General features: G+C 47.3%; 1 protein-coding gene across 1 annotated transcript in view; it reads right to left on the reverse strand.

The window, feature by feature from the left end:
• PTPN11 (protein tyrosine phosphatase non-receptor type 11) overlaps positions 1 to 27,965 on the reverse strand; it is a 477,212-nt gene that overhangs the window by 17,324 nt on the left and 431,923 nt on the right. Inside the window, exon 15 of the mRNA XM_069214808.1 lies at positions 1,755 to 1,851. Within this exon, the coding sequence (XP_069070909.1) occupies positions 1,782 to 1,851 (70 nt within the window). The 3' untranslated portion in view covers positions 1,755 to 1,781. The remainder of the gene's footprint in view (positions 1 to 1,754; positions 1,852 to 27,965) is intronic.

Consider the following 27,965-nt stretch of genomic DNA (forward strand, 5'->3'; position numbering starts at 1 on the left):
CCTGTCATATAAATTATCTACACTTTATCTGCCAAGACTGAAGTCCCCTGATCACAAACGTTTTACATTTGAACAGAGCAAAACTTGTATAGATTACCTCTGAACACAGTCTCAATAACTGCAATGTGTTCAAGAAATCTGACACAGAAACACTGGGTCTATTTGACCACAACTTGTATAGATTACCTTTGAAAACAGACTCAAAAATTGCAATTCATTCAAGAAATCAGGCTCAGAAACATTGTATGTATGTGACAAAAACAAGTAGAAATCACAACATTCATTGTTCCATCTATGTATGGACGCAATAAACATCCATTTAGTTTTTTTTCCAAAACCCTCTAATGAATAGGTCTAATTTATGTATGTCACAGCCGGGAGAGAGAGAAATAAGTAAATTCACAGTGGTGCACAATTCAAGTACTGGTACTGGTACTCAGAGGAGTTCAGAAAAGGAAGGGGGGAGCTATGTATTATGCTCTGGTTTCCTTAGACCAGTAAGACATGGTTCCATGTATTTAGGCCACTCTGACAGGTCAACAGAACAGCTGGTGTTCCCCCACTCCTTCTTGGTCTAGCTTTTAGAGTTCCAGCAAGCTGTAGGCTGTAAACCATGTGCATACTCTAGGCAATGTGTGGAGTAGGGTTAGTAAATTACATGAATTTCACTGTTAAGTTTTTATTGATATTTATGGTTCAAATCACATAAAACAATTCTCAGCTGTGCCATAAACAAGCAGCTCATCCTCTGAAACATTAAACTGAATGAGATAAAACTTCCCCAACCCCCCCTCCCTCCCTGGGACCTACAGTGTGCGTAAGAATAGGATGTAGGGGTGTCTATCCTCCCCACTCTCCCAGAGTGCCAATCTACTCGGTGTCTTTCTAGTTGCCCGCTTCAGGAACCTCCGTTAGGTGAAGGATCCAAAGATATATGGGGCCAGCGAGTTCTCAGAATTCAGTGGAAAGTAAAGCGATAAAGGGGCACCAAATATAAGTGAAAAAGTAAGAGCGTTGGGCAAACCCAGGATGGTGTACGCCGGCAAGTGGGGGAGCCGTGTGTTTAGGTGAGCGAAAATCGTGTCTAGCAGTTGCGTCCAATAGGAAGTGAGTTTCAGACAGTCCCATAGAAAATGTTGCAATGTACCAGGGGCGCCTCATCCTCGCTAATGCTCAGGTCTGCAAGTGGGGTTTCCCCGATACAGGTGGAATGAGGTAAGGTACCAGTATGTGACGATCTTTGTAGCCGTCTCAATACTAGCAGTGTTGCAGGCAATGTGTTGTGCTCAGTAGTAGATATCCCTCCATTCCTCCTGGGTCAAGGTGCGTCCTGGCTCGGACTCCCAGCGCCTCTGGCCTGTTGATTGCTCCTTTGTTGGGTCAGAGCCAAGGAGGCTGTAAAGTACCATGATGAGGCGTCCGTCTGATGTTTTGGTAACCAGCCATTTCTCCAAACTAGTAAGGACCCATTATGTTCCTGGATGGTTCAATGGGTGCATCACCCAGTGCCAAATCTGCAGATAAAGTATCCACTCGGTTTTGGGTATTGCATGATCCGATTGGAGTTGCTCAAAAGGCATAGGACCCTCTTCATTAAATAAGTGACCTACAGATCTGCATTCAACCTTATGCCAGTGCCAGAAGGAGGTTGAATTAAGTCTGGGGGTGAAGTCTGGGTTACCTGGTATTTACATCCGTTTTAAATTAATCATAATAATAATCAATTTCAATGTGCTCTAATAAAAAGTGCTTACCTTTACAATTACACAAGGAATCTTCCCTCATCTAAAGCTTTTCTGTTGTTGAATCAAACCAACATTCTCATACACCCTTAAATTGTCTTCTCGCAGTCTGGAGGAAAAAAATAGTACTGATCTTCAGATAGTTATATGTTTAAAGGTAACGTAAGTTTTAAATCATATTGAAAAAAGTATAGGGAAAATGATTTTACAGAACAAGACACTTAGTAAGTTACAGCTGTTAATTAACAAACGTATGAACACTGGTGTGTCCCCTATTCACTAATGTTGCCTAGTGGTATGGCTCACTTGCCTGTAGTTGAGAGATACTAAACTAACAATAGTAAGGAACTATAATGTGAACAATGTATAAAATTGTATCTGGGTACATATGAAAAATTACAGCAGTTTACAGTGTTGATACCAGCACCCACTACAAGATCAATTCCAAACAGGCATTGGTGAAGGAGGGCACTTGGCTGTTTTCTATTCAGTGATGCAACTTCTGACTACAGGTTTATGTTGTACTACGTGGAAAACAATAAAAAACAATATTACAAAAAAAAAGCCAAATAAGCACGTGACCAACCATGTTTTGGTAGCAGACCATAACAGAGTGAGCCACTTGATATACCAGTATATTAGCCCTATGAGTGTTAATGAAGTACACCTCAACCTCTCACCTATAGTCTGTCAGAATATCGAAGACAAACATATTGCAGGAAGAGAATATCGAGAACCAAAATACTGTGAAGGCAAGTGCATATAGCTAAGTAAATATTTGTTATTCTTAACTTCACCTCTACATACATTGAATACAGAAAAGAAAATTAGTTACTTACCTGTAACTACGGTTCTCCAGTATTGGTATCTTTCATAGATTCACATGCTTGAAACATTCCCCGTAATCGAAGTGGGAGTCGGACGATACAATCAAATAGCAGTATTGAAAACGTACATGTCAGTGTTAAAGTCCATTCACTTTCACAGCATATTCACATTTTAAAAAAATACCCCAAGTCCAGCCTATAAGGTGACAGCACCCTTTAGAACCCTCATCACAGAAGCTCCAGTCAAGTGAGATATATATCGAGCAGACATAAAGAGTCTCTCTATATGTGGAGGAGGATAATGGTCACATGTGAATCTATGAAAGATACCAATACTGGTACATAATACAGGTCTGAAACTAATTTTCGTCTCCGGTGTTGAATCTTTCATAGATTCACATGCTTGAATAAGAATGGCAAGCAGTATTGTAGTTACACATTTCGTAATATAAGTACCCCTTGAGGATGGTGGGTAATGGAGTTATCTAGCTATCTATATAAGTACATAAATTAACAACGCTCACCTTATTGAAATTGATGGCGCAACTCTGCATGTCAAATGGATGCATCACTGCGCTGTGCCGATTCCATGACATATCTTCTCAAGCAGAACACCGCAAACAGGACAGCTGAAGTGGAAACTGCCCTCGTGGAATGTGTCCATGCTTTTGCTGTAAGTGGTATGCCAGCTTTTAAGTGGCAAAACGGGATGGTGGCAGAAATCCACCCTACAATGGTTGCTTTCATGACTGGAGCACCTTGTCGAGTTTGTCCATAAGCGACCAACAGTTGCTCAGATTTCAGAATGTGTTTGGTGTGATGCAGGTAGAATTTCAGGCATCTCTTAACATCAAGCGTATGCAGAGATCTTTATGCTGGTGATGTCGGAAACATGTGTAGTGTGATCGGTTCACTGAGCTGAAACTGCGATGGAACCTTGGGATTGCATCTTGGGTTAATCCTAATAATCACATAATCATCTGTGAAACTTAATCAAGGTCCCTGCATTGTGAAAACCTGTATCTCACTCACTCTTCTAGCTGACATGAGCGCCAACTGCAAAGCTACCTTCCATGTGAGAAATTTAAGGTCAATTTTTTGATGGATTCGAATGGAGCTTTAATAATTTGGATGAGAATTACATTTACGTGTACCTACTGTGGCACCCGTTGCTCTTAAATATATCCCTAGTGTAATAATATGAATTTTTATGAACAAACCTAATACTTAATAATTAATAGCAATTATTCATATACATTTGTATTGCAATAACCGGGTTTAATAATCAAACTCTCAAAAGAAAAAAACCTTTCAACTCAAATTCAATATAAATCCAAAACTGAATCAGTCCATTTGTGTTCCGAATCGAGTTAAATTCACTATACTTAAGTCATTTCATCCGAGTCCATATTCCGTTCTGCTTGAACACAATTATTCCCATCATTTAATCATCTTGTATTCCGGTAAAAATCCACTAGGAAACCAAAAGGAAAAAACTATCCAAGTTCTTTATGACGACCTTACAGCCAACACGTGTTTCGTCACTTGACTTCCTCAGGGCTGGAATCTGGTCGTTTCCATTAATTTAATCCATCTCTACAAATCCCAAGGATGTAGCCAGTGCCCAGGAAGCCAGGCTCTCTACAGGTAGATGTGGATGAGCAGCCAAGACGTAACTAGGAGACATGCAAAGCTTATGCAATACCAGTGTAGTCACACAACAGACACACACACATGAAAGAACCACACAGTGTTACAAAAATAAAGGTACTTTATTTTAGTGACACAAATACTAAAATACTATATAGGCAATACCCCAAATGGAGGTAAGAAAAACACACTATTTTATGTACAGTAGCAGTCAGAATTAGCATAGAATGCAACAGAAAACAGTGAAAGCAATAGGCAATACTGAAGGCCTTGAGGGACCAAACCATATACTAAGAAAGTGGAATGTAAAAGTCGGGCCCTCATCCAAGGAAATGGAATCGGTAGAAGGGAGCTGGAAGAACGAGGAAACCCACAAGGTAACTACCAGAGTGCCCCCCCCCAGTGACCAGGAGAAAAGAGGTAAGTAACTGGTTCTCCCCAAACCCACCAAAAGGACTTCAGAGAAGGATACTGCAAGGCTCAGACAAGACTGCAAGCAACCAAAGGTAGATCCTGGAAGAGGAAGACATGGTAAAGAAGGGGACAAAGTCCAGTTCACATTGGAGTGCCCAGTGGAGGCAGGAGCCACTACCCATGCATCTGTGGATACAGGACCAGGTCGACGGTGGATGAAGACAGTCAGTAGTGCAGCCCTGGAGCAGCTGAAGAGTTGCTGGCAAAGACAAATGTCGTGGATGAAGAAACGCAGAGCTGCCAGGGACCAGCAAGGACTAGGGGGCCTCAACCCATGGAGGGTAGTCCTGGGTGACCCTTAGCAGTGAGGAGATTCACAGGAAGAGGAGGCAGCCCTCACAGGTGACCCACAGGCAGCAAACACAGGAGTCGCAGTGAGGCCCACGCAGCACACCACAGAAGGAGTCCCACATAGCAGGAGAAGGACGCAGGGGGCTGTGTGTCACAGGAAAGAGTGCTGGGGCTTGGGGCTACACGGAGCCTGAAGATCCCTTGGAGGAGATGCCAACAAGCCTTGGTAGCTGCAAGAGGCACAGTGCACGGGGTACTGTCTTGCGTGGAGAGGCAAGGACTTACGGTCTCCAAAGTTGGACAGCTGGCAGATAGGACCAAGGGGACCACTTCAGACTACCACCCGTGATGCAGAATCCAAGCAGATCTGGAGGAAAGGGGATCCACGCAGCCAGTTGTCATTGCAGTTGGTGAATGCGGATAAAGGGGAGTGACTCCTTCACTCTGAGGGAGATTCCTTCTTTCTGCAGACTGAAGACTTGCCGCCTTCAGAGGATGCACAAGGGAAATGTTGCAGTTGCTGGAAGGAGTCAGAGAAACAATGTTGCAGAGCAGAGTTGTCGCTGTAGCTGCAGACTGCGGTTTCAGTGGCCAGAAGTCGAAGTAAAATTTGCAGAGGATTCCTGCTGGAGTCTTGCATGTCGAAACTGAGGACCCACCCAAGAGGGAGACCCTAAATAGCCCTAGAATGGGGATTGGTCACCTAGCAAGGTGACCACCTATTAGGACGCGGCTGTGATGTCACCTGCCTGACCTGGTGACTCAGATGCTTCCAGAGGCCTCTGCCCACCTTGGATTCAAGATTGCAGAATCAAGTGGCCACCTGAAGGAGCTCTGGGCACCACCCCTGGGGTGGTGAGGTACAGGGGAGTGGTTGCTCCCGTCTCCATTGTCCAGTTTCGCGACAGAGAAGGGACTGGAGGTCCCTGAACCGATGCAGACTGGTTTATGCAAGGAGGGCACCAAAAGTGCCCTTCAAAGCATACCAGTGGCTCAGGGAGGCTACCCCTCCCAAGCCATTTAACACCTATTTACAAAGGGAGAGGGAGTTACCACCCTCTCCCAAAGGAAATCCTTTGTTCTGCCTTCCTGATCTTGAGCTGGTCAAGCAGCAGGAGGGCAGAAACCCGTCTAAAGGGTGGTAGCAGCGTTGGCTGTCTGGAAAACCCCAGAAAGCTGGTAGGAGCAATGCTGGGGGTCCTCTAAGGAGCCCCCAGAGTGCATGGAATCATGCAACCAATTCTGGCAACAGTATTGGATATGATTCCAACATGTTTGATACCAAACATGCCCAGGTTCGGAGTTACCATTATGTAGCTGGACATAGGTAGTGACCTATGTCCAGTACATTGGGTAAAATGGCTTCCTTGCACTCACGAAGTCCAGGAAAACAGAGCTGGAGTCCGTGGGGGCACATCTTCTCATGCAGGGGTGCCCTCACACACAGGTACCTGCACGCTGCCTTCTGGGTTAAGAGGGCATACCATAGGGGTGACTTACAGTGACCTAAAGTGAAAGGGTGCATGCACCTTTTCACCCAGGCTGCAATGGCAGGCCTGCAGACACATTTTACATAGGTTCCCATGGATTGCATAATATATGCTGCAGCCCGTTGGGAACTGCTGGTGTCCCAATACCCTGGGTATTGTATTGTATTGTATTGTAATAGTATTTATATAGCGCTTACTACCCCTGACGAGGCGTCAAAGTGCTTTTTGGTGAGTAGCACGCTACTCCGGAACCCAACAAGAATTTGTGATGGATTAGTATCGGGAAATATGAGTACAGTTTTAGTATTATTATGAGTTAATTTGAGCCGCGGATATGAGAGTTTGTTAGTTAGTTAGATTGACTGGAGTAACGGAGGGGAGGAGGAGATATGAAATCCAGAAGTGTTAATTGGGAGTATATCCCTCATTTACTCGTCCCTAAGGCTTGGGATGAGTAAAGGGGGAAGGGGGATGGAGGAGGGAAGAGTCTGTGGAAGGGTTAGGGAGATCATAGTAGCAGGGTGAGATAAATGAGTGAGAATTTAGTAGGGTTGTTTGGGAGGTCATGGTAGTAGAGTGAGGTTTGGTGAGTTAGATGTGGAAGCGGAGGGAAGAGCTTAGGCAGAGTTATTTAGGAGATGAAAGTAGTAGAATGGACTTGGGATGAGTCAGAGTGGGAATGGAGGATAGATTGATAGCGACATGACATATGATGATGGGTAGATAAGTGTGATAAGATGAGAGCAGGGATTTATAGATATCTAGTTTAACAACCCACCCAGGAGCCATGCAATGACCCACGAACATGCCAAGCACATAACATACACACATACATATATATACATACACACATGAATACACACACATATATGTACATACAATACATAATTAGAACCATGGGTAAATATACTTAGTCAAACAGGTTTAAAGAGTGTGTGTGTGTATTTTATTGTTATGACATAGCAGCAATACATATTTTCTAAAGAACTATACATAACTAGAAATAGACACATAATCAGAAAAAATATTTATCAACATAGGCATATGCAGTCCATAGTTGTTTGAATATGGTGGTTATGAAGGGAAGAGAGTAGTTTTCTGAAGACAAGAAAGTTATCTGTGGCTCTTATAGTTGGGGGTAATGAATTCCATAGTTTGGCTGCTTGAACGGAGAAGGATGTACCACCTATAGTCTTTTTCTTGTATGGTGGTGTTCTAAGGCGGGGTGCCAATCTTGAGCGGACGTTTCTTTGTTGGATGTATTTGGTTATTTAGTTTCTGATAAAAAGCGGTCCTGTTCCATGTATAGCTTTGTGGGTGATACAAAGCAGCTTGAAAGTGCATCTTCTGGCAATGGGTAACCAGTGTAGTGCTCTCAAGGCACCTTCCAGGTGGACTATTTTACAAGCTTTCTTATGGACTGAGCGTGTGGGCTGAAAACAGTGGCCACCTTCCTGGTCCGGCAAGTCGGAGCATGTTGGTTCACTGGTTATGGGGAGGAGGTCGAAGGGAGGCCTAGGCTCTCTTGCGACTCCAACTGGCTCCTCACTAGGAAGCATTTCCTCTACTATGTGAAAAGATTACAAAAAGCGAACTCCCAGCGGTATGAGATTATTATTATTATTATTTTTTTTTTTGTTGTGTGAATTGGCCCTTTAGGCCCTCCCAGACAAAATCTCCGGGGAGATTGGGGATCCCCATTGCCTGGTCTCTTCGGCCATATCCATAATTTTGTGATGGGCCTCTTGACATCCAGCAATTTATCTTGGCACGACTGCCATTAGCAGTCAGTGCCCTTCTTGAGGTACCAAACATACTCAGAGGTGTGCATGGCCTCCTTCTCTAAGGGTTTTCTTAATCTGCTTGTGACATACGTTGCCACTTTCTCGGCTAAGGACCATTCTGAGGAGCCAGGGTGCAGGAGATCGTCAGGGTCCAACATGTCTGGCAAGTCCACCTCTTGTGGGTTTCGGGGGGCTGCTGACTGCCCAGTGTCCATAGATGGGTGCTTAGTTCCCATGGGAATCATCTGTGTCCAGTACGGCCACCAATTCCTCCGGGCCTTTAGCCTTAGGAGTGGCTATCAGGATATCCTGGTTATTCGTGGCAGGTAAGGTATGGAACAGGAACGGCCTTTGTACTATACTTACTATCAAAAGCGTCAAAGTCTGCGCCTTGTACTCGTTTTCGGTCCCCCCCCCCCCTTAAAGGGGTTTTATCTGGAAGTCCCAGAGACTGTAGTGAACACTGTGGTCTAGCAGGTGTGTCCGTCAGGATAAGAATTATGGGGTAGTAGTATGCTGAATGCAGTAGCTTTCGCTCCAATCCTGGTGGAATGACGCATATACTGCATCACATAAGTCATCATCAAAGAGGAGATGAGGGGAATCCTCCTCCAGATAGTCGGCTTCTACATTTCCCTGCATATTAAGAAGAGAGGCCAGACATGGTTATATATTGTAGAGCAGATAGGCTGGATTATATCAGGTTGTGGCAGCTGATAGCTGCGTGACGTGGTGCTGAGCTGTGAAACTGGATTTCGGAGTCTGAAACTCTGAAATGGGTCACTGCCCGAGGACAAATTCGCCCTTCTGTTTTAATGGGCTCTGCACCTAGGCTCTGTCCCAGTGGTAGGGGAACTGGTGTAACAAATGCCCCCGCATTGCGGGGGGCCTCCAGCTCCAGGGACCCCCTCAGCACACTACAATATGCCTGGGCAGGGGGCTCCTGGCCTGAGAGCTCATGACTGAGTAGGGAATGGGGGCCCTCCCTGTACTTTGCAGGGGGGGGGCCCACAAGTCTAGGTAGGAGTAAATGCACTGATGCCTAAAGTTCAGTACAGATCCCTTTGGGGTGTTGAGTACTGCTTGACGGCCTTATTTAGTTTCCCTTTTGTATAATACAAGCCTCAATGGCAGTGTGTTGTGCTCCAGGTGCTGCAGGAGGCCAGGGCTTTGATCACAGTTGCACTGATTTGAAGTGTAATGGAGAACGCACACCACTTGCTGAGCCTAAAGAGACACTCTGGCGCACGGGGACCGCACCCTCTATTGTCTGAGGACATTACCATGTAAGCACTGCCAGCGAGAAGGAGAAAATAACTGTGTCTGCGCGGCATAAGGATCACTGAGATGTGTTCCCGCAGTGCCCTCTGTGAGGAGAAAGAAACGTTAGACCCACTGTACTATTAATTAGATATGAGGAAGAAGGTATTTAACTTGTGGCTGCGGAACAGCAAAGAAAGGGGGGTGTAACATTTGAGGAAGGATTGTTCTTGACTTGGTTGTCTGATATGTTTTTCCACTTCCCTTTCTTCATGGGTGATGGGAAGTTTTTTTATGGTTAACAAGGCTGTTGTATTGAATAAAACAAGGAAAGTAAGCATAATCCTCGCCTTCGGCCTGGACATAGAATTAAAACATATATAGAGGTATTTTGTTACATGGAAACCCACCGATTCCATATAACCACCATATTATCCCATCTGGCTACTCCTGGTTGTAAAAACTGTATATGGTGATATTACTTGTTTCCCCTCATGGCAGGGGGTTGCATATTGTGATGCCAACCTTAACGTTATACGTATTTGTAATTTTAGGATTGTGTCCGATGGTTGCCTTTTAGGGACATTTATGCTCAATACAGTAGACCCGAGTTGGTGACAGTGATAAGCCGGTAATAAAAGTAGTAGGCTTTATTAGTTCATTGACAAAAGTTGTGTCAAATGCTATTAGTCTGATCGGTTTATTATGAAAATGTATGACAAAGGTGGGCAGCTAGGGACTTATATGGGGGCACCAGCATGCCAAATGTGGGGTGTCTGAAGGCCCAGCAACCAAATTTAGAGAGAGAGAGCAGAGTCACTGGGGTCCTGGTTAGCAGGATCCCACTGAACAGTCAAAACTTACTGACATCAGGCAAAAAGTGGGGGGTAACCGTGACAAAAGGAAGGTTCTTTCCTACAGGTACTATCGCCTGATTGGCTGGACTTCAGACCTTTAGTGAGAATTTAAATAAACAGTGAAAGTGAACATATTTTACATTAACTTGTATGTACATTTTCAATATGGCTATTTGATTGTATCGTGGGACTACCACTTCAACGATGGGGGGTGATTCAAGACTATGAATCTATTAAAGATCCAATACAGGAGAATGTTACTTAACCTGTGTAGGAAGCTGGCTCTGTATACACTATATCAAAATGAGATTTAGTCTGCACAGCTTCCAGGGGTTCCCCAGAGGCTTAACGGAGGCTAAAGTAGATAATACTAATGCTCTCTTTTGTGGTAGTGTGGTCGAGCAGTTAGGCTTATCAGAGGGGGGGGGGGGGGGCACAAGTAGGCACCAAACAAACACCCTCAGCAGTGCTGGGGCGGACGGGTGCAGGGTGCAAACAAGATGTCGGGTCTCCAATGATTCCCTATGAGGGAACCCCAGTGGTCACTCAGCGGCTGCAGGCGAGGTCCAGGGGTTCGTCTTACGCAGACCATAGGCTGGACAGGGAGGAGGGCCGCCAGATGAACGTTGCTGAACCAGAGATCGGGTTTTCCAAGATCTGGGGGATGTGGGTGCAGTGTCTCTTTAGGCGTGGGATATCTTCGTCCACAGCTTCGCAGTCAGGGCGATCCTCGGGATTCCCTCTACAGGTGTCGTTGTGGAGAGGTCAACCCAGTGTAGGCACTTGCTCAGAATCGTCTGGGGATCCACTCTAGCTGGTTGGGCCACATGGACACAGGACATGGGCGTCTGCTGCAGAGTGGTCAGGATTCATGCATTCGGAGTGAGGTTGGAGTCCTTAGGTATTGTTTCCTCTTGGACAGGGCCGCTGTCAACGGGAGTTCTTGATCCTTTCGAGTGCAGGGCAGTCATCTGGAGCTTAGCAGAGGTCACTGGTCCTGGTGGATGCGTAATGTTCTTTTGGAGGTTCTTTGAAGCAGGACACAGGCCGGTAGGGCTGGGCCAAAGCAGTTGTTGTCTTCCTACTGCTTTGCTGTGGGTTTCAGCTAAGCAGTCCTTCTTCTTGTCAGGTCACCAGGAATCTGGTGAGCTGGGTTCAAGGGAGCCCTTAAATCCTGGATTTAGGAGGGGTTTCGGGGGTGATAACCATGCCATCAGTGGCACTTTCCTACATCCTGTAACCATCTGTTTGTAGTGCTGTAGATTCACAGGCTCTGCATGCTACTTTTATCTAGTACTGTGCTTGGATGTTTTAAAGTTGTTTTTCTTAAAAGAAAGGTACCTGAGTGATGGGATACAATGTGAATCCACCTGCAAACTTCTGCATGTTTATAGTGAACCCCAGCAGTTGAAAGAGGTCTACCGTAGGCTGGTGTGAGACGACAGCCTGGGGCGAGCCCGCCTTCAACAGCCAGTCATAGAGGTAGGGGAAGGCTGACCTGCACAGATGAGCTGCAACCACCGCCATCACTTTAGTGAATACCCGAGGGGTGCTGGTAAGGCCAAAGGGGAGCAAAGTATATTGCAAATACTTCTGACCTGCTGTGAAAAAACAAGTAACGTATGTGGGCAGGCAGGACGGGAAAATGAAAATATGCATCCTGCAAGTCCAATGCTACTATCCAGTCTCATGGGTCCAGGGTAGATAGGACTTGAGCCAGAGTGAGCATTTTGAACTTCTCCTTCCTGAGGAAGAGACTGAGGATTGTGTGGAGGCCCTTGTCCTTTTTGGGCACCAGAAAGTAGCATCAATAACAACCACAACCTACTTCTGGCACAGAGAACCTCTCTATGGCCAAGAGAGCCTTAACCTCCTCGTGGAGAAATGCCAGGGTATCCTCCGTCATGGTATCGTAGGATGGTGGCATGGATAGAGGGGTAGTCTTGATGGGAAAGGAGTTTCTGCTTTGGACTATTTGCAAAACCCACTTGACGTGATGGATTGCCAGTGGGGCAAGGAGATGGCGAATCCTGCCTCTGGCTGGTCCCAGATGGGGGAGCTTTAGACTAGGAAGGTTTGCATGCTGCAGTGTGAGAGACCGTGGACTGGGCAGACCGCTGGTCCCCAGATCCATGAAGATGTTGGATCCCACTTCCTAGGCCATGCAGAGGCTGGGCATCATGCGCAGCATTGTGGCTGGAAGAAAAGGGATGTGGTTTGGCGCCCCTTCTGTAGCCACGAAAGGGGCGAAAAGCAGACTGAGGGGGGCGAGGTGTACCTGCGAGGCCCAAGTACATGATCGTAGCCCATGTCTCCTCAAAGCACTAGAGCACCAAGTCTGCTTTGTCTCCAAATAGACGAGTGCCATCAAAGGGCATGTCCATAAGCACAGCTTGGACATCCCCCAAAAAGCCATATGTCCTCAGCCAAGCCTGGCGCCTCAAGGCCACGGTCGATGCAACCGATCTACCTCGTGAGTCGGTCGTATGCAGTCAACATCGTACTGTGAACTTCGTTGCATCTCTTCCATTCGCAACAGCTTGAGAGAGCATGGATCGGACCTCCTCTGGGACCAATGGCAGCACTTGCACAACTATGTCGTACAAAGTATGGGAGTAACAGCCCAAGAGGCATGAGGTGTTCAAGGACCGCAATGCCTGTCTGGAGGAAGACACATTTTCTTCCCAAATGGATCCAGTCTTTTGGATTCCCTATCCGGGGGTGCCAAAAGGAATACACCTGTGGAAGTAGAGGCCTGGATAACCAAGCTTTCAAGGGTTGGATGTTGCGTTAGGAACACTGGTTCATTAGGTGATGGTCTATGGCGGCAGGCGATTGTCCTACTAACAGGAGCCCCTTTGCTGGGTTTGGACTAAGTCCCCAACAGGACATCAGTGAGGGCTTAATTAAAGGACAAAAGAGGTTCTGGAGAGGAAGCCCCCTTGATGAAGCACCTCAGTCAGGAGGTTAGTCCTGATGGCCAAAGAAGGCAGCTCGAGGCACAGGACCTCGGCAGCTCTCCTCACCACCACGGAATAAGACGTTCCCCCTCCTCAATTGCCACGGTAGGGGGAGAAAGCATTCTAGCATCTGGGGAAGTCTCCAGACCACTGGCTTCACCCAGGTCCGCAGCCCATGGAGTCAACAAGCTGGTATTCTATGGGGTCCAGCGACCCAAACCCATAGGGATAAAGGTCAAGATCCGACCTCTGTAATTTCCTGCAGCTTGGTGACCAGCGACTTCAAGTCAGTGATGATAGTGAGAATGGCCATTCCCGTCTCCATCTGCCTCTGCTGCGCTGCCAGTCTCCATTTCACCTTCTCTCCCTGTTCACAGCGCTGGTACTTTAACCTCTAAAGCGCATACTCCGCTTTGGAAGAAAAGAGGGTATACACGCTTGGTAATAGCGAGGGGGGATAAGCGCGTGTGAGGTGGGCTACATACACTTCCAGGGCCTTCTGACAATTCTCCCTCTGTCTGTTGGACAGGGCAACATCCCTCACCAGGTGCCCGACAGTTGCCTTCGCTTCCACCCACAATGTAAAGGCAGAGTCAACCAAGCCACCGTTATGCTTCTTACAGGTATGCATGTGAGTTTTAAGCAGATTCTTGCTCACCGGGTGATTGTAGCAGGACAAGCTAAGATGCCAGGGCTTGCGAACTGGCCGTGACAGACCCAGATCAGCCTGTAGGGCTAAAAGGGAGTGGTCCAAAAGTGTGCCCAATAGTATTTAAGTCTCGCAGCAAACAGGAAACAAGGGCCGGGTCTTCAGGAAAAAATCCAATTGTGATTGTGTGCCACGAACCGGTGACAAGTATGTATATTCCCAGTCCGTCGCATGCAAGAGACGGCATATGTCATGAAGGCCGTGATCAGCCCCAAGATCTCCCAGGACGACACTGTCCACATTAATGGATAAATCAATTGGACCGGTGCAGTCTAAGACCACAACTCAGGCTAGGTTCCAATCCCCGTCTATCAGTATGTTGGTGGTATTTATCTCTGTCAATACACTGGTGAACTGAAAGAGGAAGGGGTGTTTCGGAACGATGAGCACATACATTGAAACTACACATTGTACCTTCCCGTTAATCTTTAGTTTGGAGAACACACAGCAACCCTCCGGATCAACCCAGGTCTTAAGCACTACATGGGGCAAAGTTGTTAGAATCAGATGGCTACTCCATGTTTCTAGGGTGCCAGTAAGATGTCTGCCTCTCACTGAGGACAGCAACTGTTTATCCCTTGGTACAACAAACCCCACCAAAGCTTCTGACTCGGTGAGGTACGGCTCCTGGAGGAGAGCTATGTTGACATGTTTGGCATTGAGATAGGAGAGCACTTTTCTATGCTTGATGTAATTGTCAAGATAATTTTCAAGATGTGGCCCGCCCCACCAACTGGTAAAAGGGAGTTGTCCATGTAATGGTGACTTGTGAAATAGGGTCAGAGAAAGGGCTGCCCTGCAACAGGTTCTTGCTCTTCCACACCTGCACAAAGAGATGGGCTGGCCTTTACCAACACTAGATCCTTAAGGTAACCATCTGATTGTGACCACTGAGAGGAGAGGCATTTCTGCAACTGGAGCATGTGGACATGTGCATGGGTTCTATGGTGATGAAGGAGGCATTCACCCCTAGGAGGCGCATGAAAGTCCTGACTGAGTTGACGACTCGGCTGAGAAAGAGGTAAGAGCTGCTGTTTGGGGAAGGTTTACTTGTGACTGCATTGAGTACAGATCCCAGGAAAGGTTAAACCTGGAAAGACTGTAGGTGGGATTTGGAGGCAATGATTGTGAATCCCAGTCCATGAAAAAGGGAGATCGCTGCTTGGCAGTGGGCTAAGAATTATTGCTTGCCTGATCAGCCAATCCTTGAGGTGGATGCCCCATCATCCTTAGGTGATTGCCTACCACTGCTAGGCACTTTGTAAAAACCCTTGTAGAAAAGAGAAGCACTTTGCATTGGTAATGGTCAATTACCACATAGGACAGACAGGACTGCTGGCCAGGAAGGATGGGGATGTGAAAGCAGCTGTCCTTAAGGTCTATTGCTGTCATGTAGTTGCCTGGTTGAAGCAGAGAGATGACAACCAGCAGGGTTGTCATGAGGAAATATTTCAACAGTATGTAGCAACTGAGGGGCCTGAAGAGAGCAGACATCCTTGCCCCGGTGGTGAGGGGGCACAATCTCAATGGCCCCTTTGTAAACTACTGCTAATATTCATTGATCTGATGTGATGTTTTTCTCAGAGAGTGAGGAAATTCTTCCATCTCCCCCCTACCAAACAGGTGACATGTGGGTGGTGAGGGGCGAGGAGGTTAGAAGTGGGAAAAGTCAGTGCTTCGTGAGGTGGGTGCTCCTTTAGTGGAGCTATCCCTCCCCCTGTTGTTATTGCCACTGCAGGAACCACTAGTATGTCTTGTAGGAAACTAGCATTTTTCTGACACAGTCACCCACACTTTTTGCATGGTGTCAGTGTGTTTTGACTGCAGTACACTGGGATCCTGCTAACCAGTACCCGGGGGTTCTCTCCCCTAAATTTAGTTGGTAAGCAACTTTTATACCCTGCAATTGGCATACTGGTGTACCTCTGTAAGTCCCTAGTATTTTGTACTTAGGTACCCATGGTATTGGTACACCAGGGATCCCCTATGGGATGCAGCATGTATTATGCCACTCATGTGAGCCCAGGCAAACTGTAACTAAAGACCTGCCATTGCAGCCTGTGTGACACAGTGCATGCACCTTTCACCTCAGGTATAAGGTTTATCTTATATCGAAGTCACCGAACAGTGAGCTTATAGGTCACCACTAAGGTAGGACCTTCAACTCAAGGTCAGGGTGCATGGCTCTTGGTGTTAGGGAATGCTTGAGCAGAGGTGCCTCTACAAGCCCCAGACTCCATGTTCTGGGTTTTGTAAGTGCAGGGAAGCCATTTTAAGGTATGTAGTGGACACAGGTCATCACGAGATATCCAACAACATAATGGATTCACCAAACCTAGTCTTGTTTGGTATCTAACATGTTGGAATCCTGCAACTACACCGATTCCAGTGTTAGTTGCATGATATCATGTACAGTGGGGATTCCTTAGAGGATCCCCCCATGTCTGCCTGTACAGCCTTCAGGGTCAGAGGGCAAGGCAGTGCTGCCGCCGACCCCCAAAACTGTTCTGCCCTCCTGCTGCTGAGCCTAACTCAGGCAGGGGAAGGCAGAACAAAGAATTTCCTGAAATAGTTGTCTCTGTGCTGGGGTGGGGAGGTGCTCCTGAGCTCCACCAGACTGCTTTGAAGGACACATTTTGTGCCCTCCTTGCATAAACCAATTTACTCCAGACACTCCACACAAAGGACAGGGGAATGACCACCCTCCTGCCCAGCTCCTCCCCTCGGGAGGTGCCCAGAGCTCTGCCACGTGGCCACTTATTCTGCCATCTGGGAAATAAGATGGGATGAGGTCCCTGGGAGCATCTGATTGTTGAATCCACCAGATTAGCATCCCTACCCCCGACAGGTGGGTCAATGCAGAAGCTGTCCAACCCCCTACCACTTAAGGGCTCCGTTGAGGGTGGGACCCTAGATTCACCGGCAAGACACTTCTGCACCCTGGACACTGGAACCACTGATGGACTTCACCAGGAACCACAACAAGACTGCAACTAGTAGGAGGGCTCCTACTGCAACATTGTCCCCATGTATTGCAAGGACTCTGCAACTTCAGTGGCCGTACATACTCCAAATTCACAAGGACTCTGCCTGCACTTAGGACAGCAAGAAGGAATCTCCCTTGGAGTGAAGGAGTCACTCCCTTGTGCCCGCAGGCACCTCAACATCGATGACTGGTTTGTGGATTCTGCTGTCCCATGGACTCTTCAAGGCTCTACAACACAAGTAGTGATTGTGTTGCTCTCCAGAGGTCTGACCTGTCTTCTTTGCATCTGAGAAGTCTGTGGTCCCTCGTTGGAGCTGCTTGCCGGAAACCCTGTGCACCGCATCTATTTGTCACGGCAAGACTTGTTGTCTCTTCAACCCGAAGACCTCTTAGCTCCAAGAAGCCCCAACCTCCATCACACAGCTCCAAGAACAACATGCTCCCTGCAACCCCTGCAATATGGGCATCTATCTTTGTGTGCAGCTGGGCCCCCCCTGCGACTCCCTGTGCCTGCTGCCAGAGGGTCCTCTGAGGTCTCCAACAATTCCTGCTGGCTCTCATGCATGCTGAGGGCTGGCCCTGACTTACCTACAAAGGTTGAATACCTTGGACCTTGCTGGTCCCCAAAACCTGCAACGCTTTATGAAACACATTCTTGCATTTGCCAAGGCTTGTTGGAGGTCCTGCTTACCACTGACCCCGCCTGCTAAATCATGACCAGCATGGGACAGCTCATGGATGACTCCTGGGATTGTCCTGCATCAACTGGACACCACAGCTTCACTTACACAACAACTGTCCCTCAGGAAAGCATCTTCAAGAAGGGTAGGCATTGCCCTCCTGCACCCCTTGCGCATCTCCGGGTGGTCTGGACACTGCCCTCTCTTGCATTAGGTCCTCTTTGTCCGGAATCCATGTCGGATTCCACCAACCTGATCCAAGCATCACAACAGCAGCTGGACAACCGAGGTCCCCAATGACGTCAACAGAAGGTTCAGACACAACTTCACCCCTATGCACCTAGGCTCCCTGGTGTAGTAACTCCACTTCTCTGGGTATGCACAGGTGGGGGCACTCTTGAACCTCCCTTACCCCAGCGAGCTTCCTCTGGTCCTATGGGAAGAGTCCTGGAAAATGAAAACTCTAATCGAGACTTCCTTATGTTACCTTATGTACACTGACTCGGACTAACACCTCTGCACACGGGCGTCTGGAGAAACATAGGTACTTACCTTTGGTATTTTAGTACTGCCCCAGTCCTGAAGATCCTAGGGTGCCAGCCTTGGTTAGCTGTGCCTTTCACATCCCATTTCTTTAGTATATGGTTTGCCCTCCCCACCCTTATCTCCCACCAATGGGGGCCTATGGTATTTTTTGCCTTTACTTACTTGTTTCTAAGTATATTGTTGTCTGTACATATCTCAGGATACGAAATACACCAAAGTTAGTTTTGTGCCTGTGTTTTAATAAATAATACATTATTTTTCTAACACTGGTGTGGTTCTTTCTTGAGTGTACATCACTGATTGACCTATATGGTATTTTCAATTGCGTTACACCCTCCTCAATAAGCCTTAGCTGCTCTCCACAGCGCTGGTTATCTGGATCCAATACACTATCACTAAGGGTTGCCTGGACTCAGTACAGGGTGCCTCACCAATAGTTGTACACCATATACTGAGCCAGACTCCTACATGTCCTATGCACACTAGCTCCCCCTTTTCTAAACTCTTTGGGGTAGATGTTTGACCAACTCCTGTATTTCTTCCTTCTGGGCCCTATTGCAGCTGGAGAGAAGTCCCAAGAAAGGGGTTAGGGGAGCTGCCCTGACACGGTGATGATCAAGGGCTGGGATGCATGGTGGGTTGACATAGTAGTTGTTTAGAGTCGTCTGTGGATTGAAAGGCGTGTCATGGTGAGAGGCAGAACTGAATGGGCTGCCTGGGTCACAAGTGGAGTGTGGAAATCCCTCTGATGACTGTAGTGGAAGTAGTAGAGGTGGAGCACGTGTCGCAATAGAGGTGGAGTGTGTGGCAGTGGTGGTGGAGGATAATAGGGGAGTTGATGCCCCTGTCTCCATGCTTCTAAGGCACATGAGCCTGGGTGCCGCCGATGCAAGTTCCTTAAATGCCATTCTCCTCTTTTGAAGCAGAGTCTCTGTTGGTTTGGCAGTGGCGGCTTTGCTGAAATCTTCCTACAAAGAGGATGGATAAAGAGGCAAATCTGCCATGTGCTGAGTACCTCCTACAGATTTGAAGGATCGGCTGTTCTTTGTCTTTGGATCCAGTCATTAAGGGTGTTCTTGACACTGATGATTGGAGCTGAGAGCGTCCTAGGCGTCACTGTCGAAGGGGTGTTCGGCTTCAAGTGGAGTTGAGGCTTGTTGGTGGTCCTAGGGTTTGAAAGCCAACAGGGGTCGATGGCCTTTCGGATGCTTTCATTCGGTGCCAAGGGGGCAGAGGTCCCCGGAGGCTGTGTCACTTTGTTCACAGGGCCAGACTTCCTCTGGAGTAGTTTTCTGTCTCGGTGTCAGGGTTTAAGAAGGTTTGGAGAGGGTGCAGGAGCTGACCACACCTTCAACCCTGGTGGAGCTCTTTGTTCAAGGACTGCTGGCCTTGGAGCTCAAGGGAGCCTCCTCTTCTTTCTCTGGGCCGGAGCCACTGGAAAGGACAACCTCTGGTCACTAAAAAGACAGCCCCTGGGCTGGGGCAACGGCTAATGGGGCAGGGTGTCTAAAGGGCTGGGATCCTCACTTTCTTTCGTGCCAAAAAGGGTCCTGTTTGCCAAAGATGTTGGGCGTGTCAGCACAGACTTCAGGTTCATTCAACACCTCTTCTTTCTGTACCATAGAATTTTCCTTCAGCAGAAGCTGAAGTAAGATTCACATAAGGTGCAGTCATGGTTAGGGAAGAGGCAGAGGTTACAAACCTCGTGGTATTCTGATCATGTGGCACCATGGGTCTTTAAGTGCCATTGATTTTGGAGGTTGAGGGAGCCTCCTCTTCTTCGTCCAAGTTGAAAACACTGGAAAAGATGGATTCTGGCTAGGTGATAGTTGATGGGACGGTATACCTAAATGGCCAGCATTCTCATATTCTTCGGTGCTTAAAGGGGCCCTGTTTGAGGAAGATGTCAGGCATGTCGGTGACGGACTGATGGTGCATTATACGGTATGCATACCGCTTCTCCCTTCAGTACTAAAGAGTTTCCTTTGTCCGGATAGTGGGCAAGCTGCACGCAAAGTGTAGTTTTGGTCAGGGAAAAGGCAGAGATTAAAACCCTTATGATGATCTGACCACAGATATTTCAGGTGGCACAGTGGGCAGTGCTGGAATGTGGCGGTGGGGAGTAATACAGGGGGGAATAATACAGCAGGGACGAATGCTAGATTAGACTTTTGTAAGTGTAACAAATAGCTTACAATGTCTTTTGTGGAGGCATGTAGTGGTTGAATTTGAATAGTGTGGCAGTAGCAAACTAATCTTTTCCATTTGTTTGCGTAACAATGTCTTGTTGTAGGTTTTCTCGCTTGTTTAATGACCTCCATACACTCTTGTGTAAGATTTAAATGTCCAAATTCTAAGACTTCAGGAGCCAGATTGCTAGATTGAGCGATGCTGGATTCGGGTGTCTGATCTGTCGTTTGTATTGTGTTAACAGATCTGGTCTGTTGGGTAGTTTGATGTGGGGTACTACTGATAAGTCCAACAGTGTTGTGTACCACGGTTGGCGGGTGCCCAGGTTGGTGCTATGAGTATTAGTTTGAGTTTGTTTTGACTTAGTTTGTTGACCAGATAAGTAATGAGTGGGAGAGGGGGAAAAGCGTAAGCAAATATCCCTGACCAGCTGATCCATAGAGCATTGTCCTTTGACTGAGGGTGTGGGTACCTGGACGCAAAGTTTTGGCATTTTGCATTTTCTTTTGTTGCGAATAGGTCTATGTTTGGTGTTCCCCAGCGGTGGAAGTGATCCTGTAGGATCTGGGGATGTATTTCCCATTTGTGAGTTTGCTGGTGATCTCGACTGAGATTGTCGGCTAACTGATTCTGATTGCCTGGTGTGTATTGTGCTATTAGGCGAATGTGGTTGTGACTTGCCCAATGCCAAATCTTTTGTGCTAAGAGACACAGTTGTGACAAGTGTGTCTCCCCTTGTTTGTTGAGATAGTACATTGTTGTCATGTTGTCTGTTTAGACAAGAATGTGTTTGTGGGCTACTAGTGGTTGAAACGCTTTTAAGGCTAGAAAAACCGCTAGCAGTTCCAAGTGATTTATGTGAAGTTGTTTTTGTTGATTGTCCCACTGACCCTGTATGCTGTGATTGTTGAGGTGTGCTCCCCTTCCAATCATGGAAGCATCTGTTGTGATAACAGCTTGAGGCACTGGGTCTTGGAATGGCCCCCCTTTGTTTAAATTTATAGGGTTCCACCATTGAAGCGAGGAGTGTGTTTGGCGGTCTACCAACACTAGATCTTGAAGTTGACCCTGTGCTTGTGTCCATTGTTTTGCTAGGCACTGTTGTAAGGGCCACATTTGAAGTCTTGCATTTGGGACAATGGCTATGCATGAGGACATCATGTCTAGTAGTTTCATTACAAACCTTACTGTGTAGTGTTGGTTTGGTTGTATGCTTGATCTTACATTTTGGAACGATTGGACTCTTTGTGGACTTGGAGTGGCAATTGCCCTTTGTGAGTTGAGTGTTGCTCCCAAGTATTGTTGTATTTGGGATGGTTGAAGATGTGATTTTTGGTAATTTATAGAGAACCCCAGTTTGTGCAGAGTTTCTATGATGTATTGCGTGTGAAGAAGACACTGTTGTTGAGTGTTGGTTTTTATTAGTCAGTCGTCTAAATATGGGATTACGTGCATGTGCTGTCTCCTTATGTGAGCGGCTACTACTGCTAGGCATTTTGTGAATACCCTGGGGGCTGTTGTTTTTCCGAACGGTAGCACTTTGAATTGATAGTGTATGCCGTGCATTACAAACCTTAAGTATTTTCTGTGAGAAGGATGGATGGGTATGTGGAAATACGCATCCTTGAGATCCAATGTTGTCATGTATTCCTCCGTTTTTAATAAGGGAACTACGTCTTGAAGTGTTACCATGTGGAAGTGGTCTGATTTGATGAAGAGATTCAGTGTTCTGAGATCTAAAATAGGTCTTAACGTTTTTGTACTTTTTTGGAATCAGGAAATATAGTAAGTAGACGCCTGTTCCTTTTTGATGATTGGGTACGAGCTCCATTGCTTGTTTTTGTAGTAGTGCTTGGATCTCTATTTGTAAGTGTTGTTGGGACAGTCTGTGCGTTTTGGGTGGCACATCTGGAGGGAATGTTGTGAATTCTATGCAATAACCATGTTGGATAATTGATAGGACCCATGCGTCTGTGGTAATATGTATCCAGTTTTGGTAGTATGTGGTTATCCTCCCCCCAACTAGTGACAAGTGTTGGGGTGTTGGGACATTGAAGTCACTGCTTGGTCTGGCTTGGTTTGGTTGGTTGGAATTTCCCCCTTCCTTTTGGGAATTGTCCTCTATAGGAACCACAAAACCCTCCCCTTTGGTATTGTGATTGATAGGTGGGTCTGGTTTGAGAGGTGGAAGGCTCAGATGTTTGTTGCCGAAACCCTCCTCTGAATTGTGGTTTTCTAATGGTGCCTCTGACTTGTGGGGAATAGAGCGCGCCCATGGCTTTGGCCGTGTCTTTTTTTATTTTTTCACTGGCTGTATCGACTTCCGGCCCAAACAATTGTTGTTGATTAAACGGCATATTTAACACCGCTTGTTGAATCTCTGGCTTGAATCCAGAACTTCGCAGCCGTGCATGTCTGCGAATGGTTACAGCTGTGTTGACAGTTCGTGCTGCTGTGTCTGCCGAGTCTAGTGCGGACCTTATCTGGTTGTTAGATATGGCCTGTCCTTCCTCCACTACTTGCTGGGCACGTTTTTGATGTTCCTTGGGCAAGTGCTGTATGATGTCTTGCATCTCGTCCCAGTGTGCCCTGTCGTAGCGTGCAAGTAGGGCTTGTGAATTCGCAATTCGCCATTGATTGGCTGCTTGTGATGCCACTCGCTTGCCTGCAGCGTCGAATTTTCTACTTTACTTGTCAGGTGGTGGAGCATCTCCTGATGATTGAGTTTGCTCTTTTCCTTGCCGATCCTACAACCACTGAGTCCGGTGTGAGTTGCTGTGTTATGAACACAGAATCTGTTGGGGGAGGTTTGTACTTTTTTTCAACTCTGCAGGCTCCTGGAAGACCTGTTGTGCGTGCTTGAGCATGCCCGGAAGCATCGGCAGACTCTGACAGGAAGCGTGGGTGGATGCCAGAGTGTTAAAAAGGAAGTCATCCTCCACTGGCTCGGTGTGCATTGCTACGTTGTGGAACGTAGCTGCCCTTGATAGTACCTGCGTGTAAGGAAATGCCTCCTTGGCATGGTTACCCCCTGACTTTTTGCCTTTGCTGATGCTATGTTTTGAATTGAAAGTGTGCTGAGGCCTGCTAACCAGGCCCCAGCACCAGTGTTCTTTCCCTAACCTGTACTTTTGATTCCACAATTGGCACACCCTGGCATCCAGGTAAGTCCCTTGTAACTGGTACCCCTGGTACCAAGGGCCCTGATGCCAGGGAAGGTCTCTAAGGGCTGCAGCATATTTTATGCCACCCTGGGGACCCCTCACTCAGCACAGACACACTGCTTGCCAGCTTGTGTGTGCTGGGGAGAACAAAACAAGTAAGTCGACATGGCACTCCCCTCAGGGTGCCATGCCAACCTCACACTGCCTATGCAGTATAGATAAGTCACCCCTCTAGTAGGCCTTACAGCCCTAAGGCAGGGTGCACTATACCATAGGTGAGGGCACCAGTGCATGAGCACTGTGCCCCTACAGTGTCTAAGCCAAACCTTAGACATTGTAAGTGCAGGGTAGCCATAAGAGTATATGGTCTGGGAGTCTGTCAAACTCGGACTCCACAGCACCATAATGGCTACACTGAAAACTGGGAAGTTTGGTATCAAACTTCTCAGCACAATAAATGCACACTGATGCCAGTGTACATTTTATTGTAAAATACACCCCAGAGGGCACCTTAGAGGTGCCCCCTGAAACCTTAACCGACTATCTGTGTAGGCTGACTGGTTCCAGCAGCCTGCCACATCCGAGACATGTTGCTGGCCCCATGGGGAGAGTGCCTTTGTCACTCTGAGGCCAGTAACAAAGCCTGCACTGGGTGGAGATGCTAACACCTCCCCCAGGCAGGAGCTGTAACACCTGGCGGTGAGCCTCAAAGGCTCACCCCTTTGTTCCAGCACCGCAGGACACTCCAGCTAGTGGAGTTGCCTGCCCCCTCCGGCCACGGCCCCCACTTTTGGCGGCAAGGCCGAAGGAAAATATGAGAATAACAAGGAGGAGTCACTGGCCAGTCAGGACAGCCCCTAAGGTGTCCTGAGCTGAAGTGACTCTAACTTTTAGAAATCCTCCATCTTGCAGATGGAGGATTCCCCAATAGGATTAGGGATGTGACCCCCTCCCCTTGGGAGGAGGCACAAAGAGGGTGTACCCACCCTCAGGGCTAGTAGCCATTGGCTACTAACCCCCCAGACCTAAACACACCCTTAAATTTAGTATTTAAGGGCTTCCCTGAACCTAAGAATTTAGATTCCTGAAACTACAAGAAGAAGAAGACTGCTGAGCTGAAAAACCCCTGCAGAGGAAGAACAGAAGACACCAACTGCTTTGGCCCCAGTCCTACCGGCCTGTCTCCTGCCTTCCAAAGAAACCTGCTCCAGCGACGCTTTCCAAAGGACCAGCGACCTCTGAATCCTCAGAGGACTGCCCTGCTTCAAGAAAGACAAGAAACTCCTGAGGACAGCGGCCCTGCTCCAAAAGACTGCAACTTTGTTTCAAAGGAGCAGATTTAAAGACCCCTGCAACTCCCCGCAAGAAGCGTGAGACTTGCAACACTGCACCCGGCGACCCCGACTCGACTGGTGGAGAACCAACACCTCAGGGAGGACCCTCCGGCGACTCCGAGACCGTGAGTAACCAAAGTTGTCCCCCCTGAGCCCCCACAGCGACGCCTGCAGAGGGAATCCCGAGGCTCCCCCTGACCGCGACTGCCTGAACCTAAAGTCCCGACGGCTGGAAAAGACCCTGCACCCGCAGCCCCCAGCACCTGAAGGAACGGAACTTCTGTGCAGGAGTGACCCCCAGGAGGCCCTCTCCCTTGCCCAGGTGGTGGCTACCCCGAGGAGCCCCCCCCTTGCCTGCCTGCACCGCTGAAGAGATCCCTTGGTCTCTCATTGAAAACCATTGAAAACCCGATGCGTGTTTGCACACTGCACCCGGCTGCCCCGCGCTGCTGAGGGTGTACTTTTTGTGCTGACTTGTGCCCCCCCCGGTGCCCTACAAAACCCCCCTGGTCTGCCCTCCGAAGACGCGAGTACTTACCTGCTGGCAGACCAGAACCGGGGCACCCCCTTCTCTCCATTGAAGCCTATGTGTTTTGGGCACCTCTTTGACCTCTGCACCTGACCGGCCCTGAGCTGCTGGTGTGGTAACTTTGGGGTTCCTCTGAACCCCCAACGGTGGGCTACCTTGGACCCAAACCTGAGACTTGTAAGTGATTTACTTACCTGCTAAAACTAACAATAACTTACCTCCCCCAGGAACTGTGAAAATTGCACTGTGTCCACTTTTAAAACAGCTATTTGTGTTTTATGTGAAAAGTATATATGCTACTGTAATTATTCAAAGTTCCTAAAGTACTTACCTGCAATACCTTTCAAATGAGATATTACATGTAGAATTTGAACCTGTGGTTCTTAAAATAAACTAAGAAAAGATATTTTTCTATAACAAAACCTATTGGAAGATTTGTCTCTGAGTGTGTGTTCCTCATTTATTGCCTGTGTGTATGTACAACAAATGCTTAACACTACTCCTTTGATAAGCCTACTGCTTGACCACACTACCACAAAATAGAGCATTAGTATTATCTCTTTTTTGCCACTATCTTACCTCTAAGGGGAACCCTTGGACTCTGTGCATACTATTCCTTACTTTGAAATAGTACATACAGAGCCAACTTCCTACATTGGTGGATCAGCGGTGGGGTACAAGACTTTGCATTTGCTGGACTACTCAGCCAATACCTGATCACACGACAAATTCCAAAAATTGTCATTAGAAATTGATTTTTGCAATTTGAGCTATTTTTCTAAATTCTTAAAAGTCCTGCTAGGGCCTTGTGTTAGTCCCTGTTTAGCATTTCCTTTTAGAGTTTAAAAGTTTAGTAAAAGTTTGAATTAGATTCTAGAACTAGTTTTTAGATTCTTAAAAAGTATTCCAACTTTTAGAAGTATAATGTCTAGTACAGATGTGAATGTGGTGGAACTCGACACCACACCTTACCTCCATCTTAAGATGAGGGAGCTAAGGTCACTCTGTAAAATAAAGAAAATAACAATGGGCCCCAGACCTTCCAAACTACAGCTCCAGGAGCTGTTGGCAGAGTTTGAAAAGGCCAACCCCTCTGAGGATGGCAACACAGAGGATGATGATAGTGACTTGGAGGGTGATTCCCCCCTACCAGTCTTATCTAGGGAAGACACGGCCTCTCAAGCCCTGACTCCAAGCATAATAGGCAGAGATGCTGGCTCCCTCACAGGAGGGACCAACCTCTCTGAAATCACTGAGGATAACTCCAGTGAAGAGGACATCCAGTTAGCCAGGATGGCCAAAAGATTGGCTTTGGAAAGACAGATCCTAGCCATAGAAAGGGAAAGACAAGAGATGGGCCTAGGACCCATCAATGGTGGCAGCAACATAAATAGGGTCAGAGATTCTCCTGACATGTTGAAAATCCCTAAAGGGATTGTAACTAAATATGAAGATGGTGATGACATCACCAAATGGTTCACAGCTTTTGAGAGGGCTTGTGTAACCAGAAAAGTGAACAAATCTCACTGGGGTGCTCTCCTTTGGGAAATATTCACTGGAAAGTGTAGGGATAGACTCCTCACACTCTCTGGAAAAGATGCAGAATCTTATGACCTCATGAAGGGTACCCTGATTGAGGGCTTTTGATTCTCCACTGAGGAATATAGGATTAGATTCAGGGGGGCTCAAAAATCCTCGAGCCAGACATGGGTTGACTTTGTAGACTACTCAGTAAAAACACTAGATGGTTGGATTCAAGGCAGTGGTGTAAGTAATTATGATGGGCTGTACAATTTATTTGTGAAAGAACACCTATTAAGTAATTGTTTCAATGATAAACTGCATCAGCATCTGGTAGACCTAGGACCAATTTCTCCCCAAGAATTGGGAAAGAAGGCGGACCATTGGGTCAAGACTAGGGTGTCCAAAACTTCCACAGGGGGTGACCAAAAGAAAGGGGTCACAAAACCTCCCCAGGGGAAGGGTGGTGAGACAGCCAAAAACAAAAATAGTAAAGAGTCTTCTACAGGCCCCCAAAAACCTGCACAGGAGGGTGGGCCCAGAGCCTCTTCACAAAACAATCCTGGGTACAAGGGTAAAAACTTTGATCCCAAAAAGGCCTGGTGTCGTAGCTGTAGTCAGTCTGGACACCAAACTGGAGACAAGGCCTGTCCCAAGAAAGATACCACTTCTAACTCCACTCCAGCTAAAACTGGAATGGCCAGTCTCCAAGTGGGATCAACAGTGTGCCCAGAGCAAATCAGGTGTCACACTGAAGCTACATTAGTCTCTGAGGGTGGGGTGGATTTAGCCACACTGGCTGCCTGGCCCCCTAACATGCAAAAATACAGGCAGCAGCTCTTAATTAACGGGACAAGTGTAGAGGGCCTGAGGGATACAGGTGCCAGTGTCACTATGGTGACAGAGAAACTGGTTTCCCCTGGCCAATACCTGACTGGACAAACCTATCCAGTCACCAATGCTGACAATCA

Source organism: Pleurodeles waltl, chromosome 11 (assembly GCF_031143425.1).
Source record: "Pleurodeles waltl isolate 20211129_DDA chromosome 11, aPleWal1.hap1.20221129, whole genome shotgun sequence".
NCBI lineage: Eukaryota > Metazoa > Chordata > Amphibia > Caudata > Salamandridae > Pleurodeles > Pleurodeles waltl.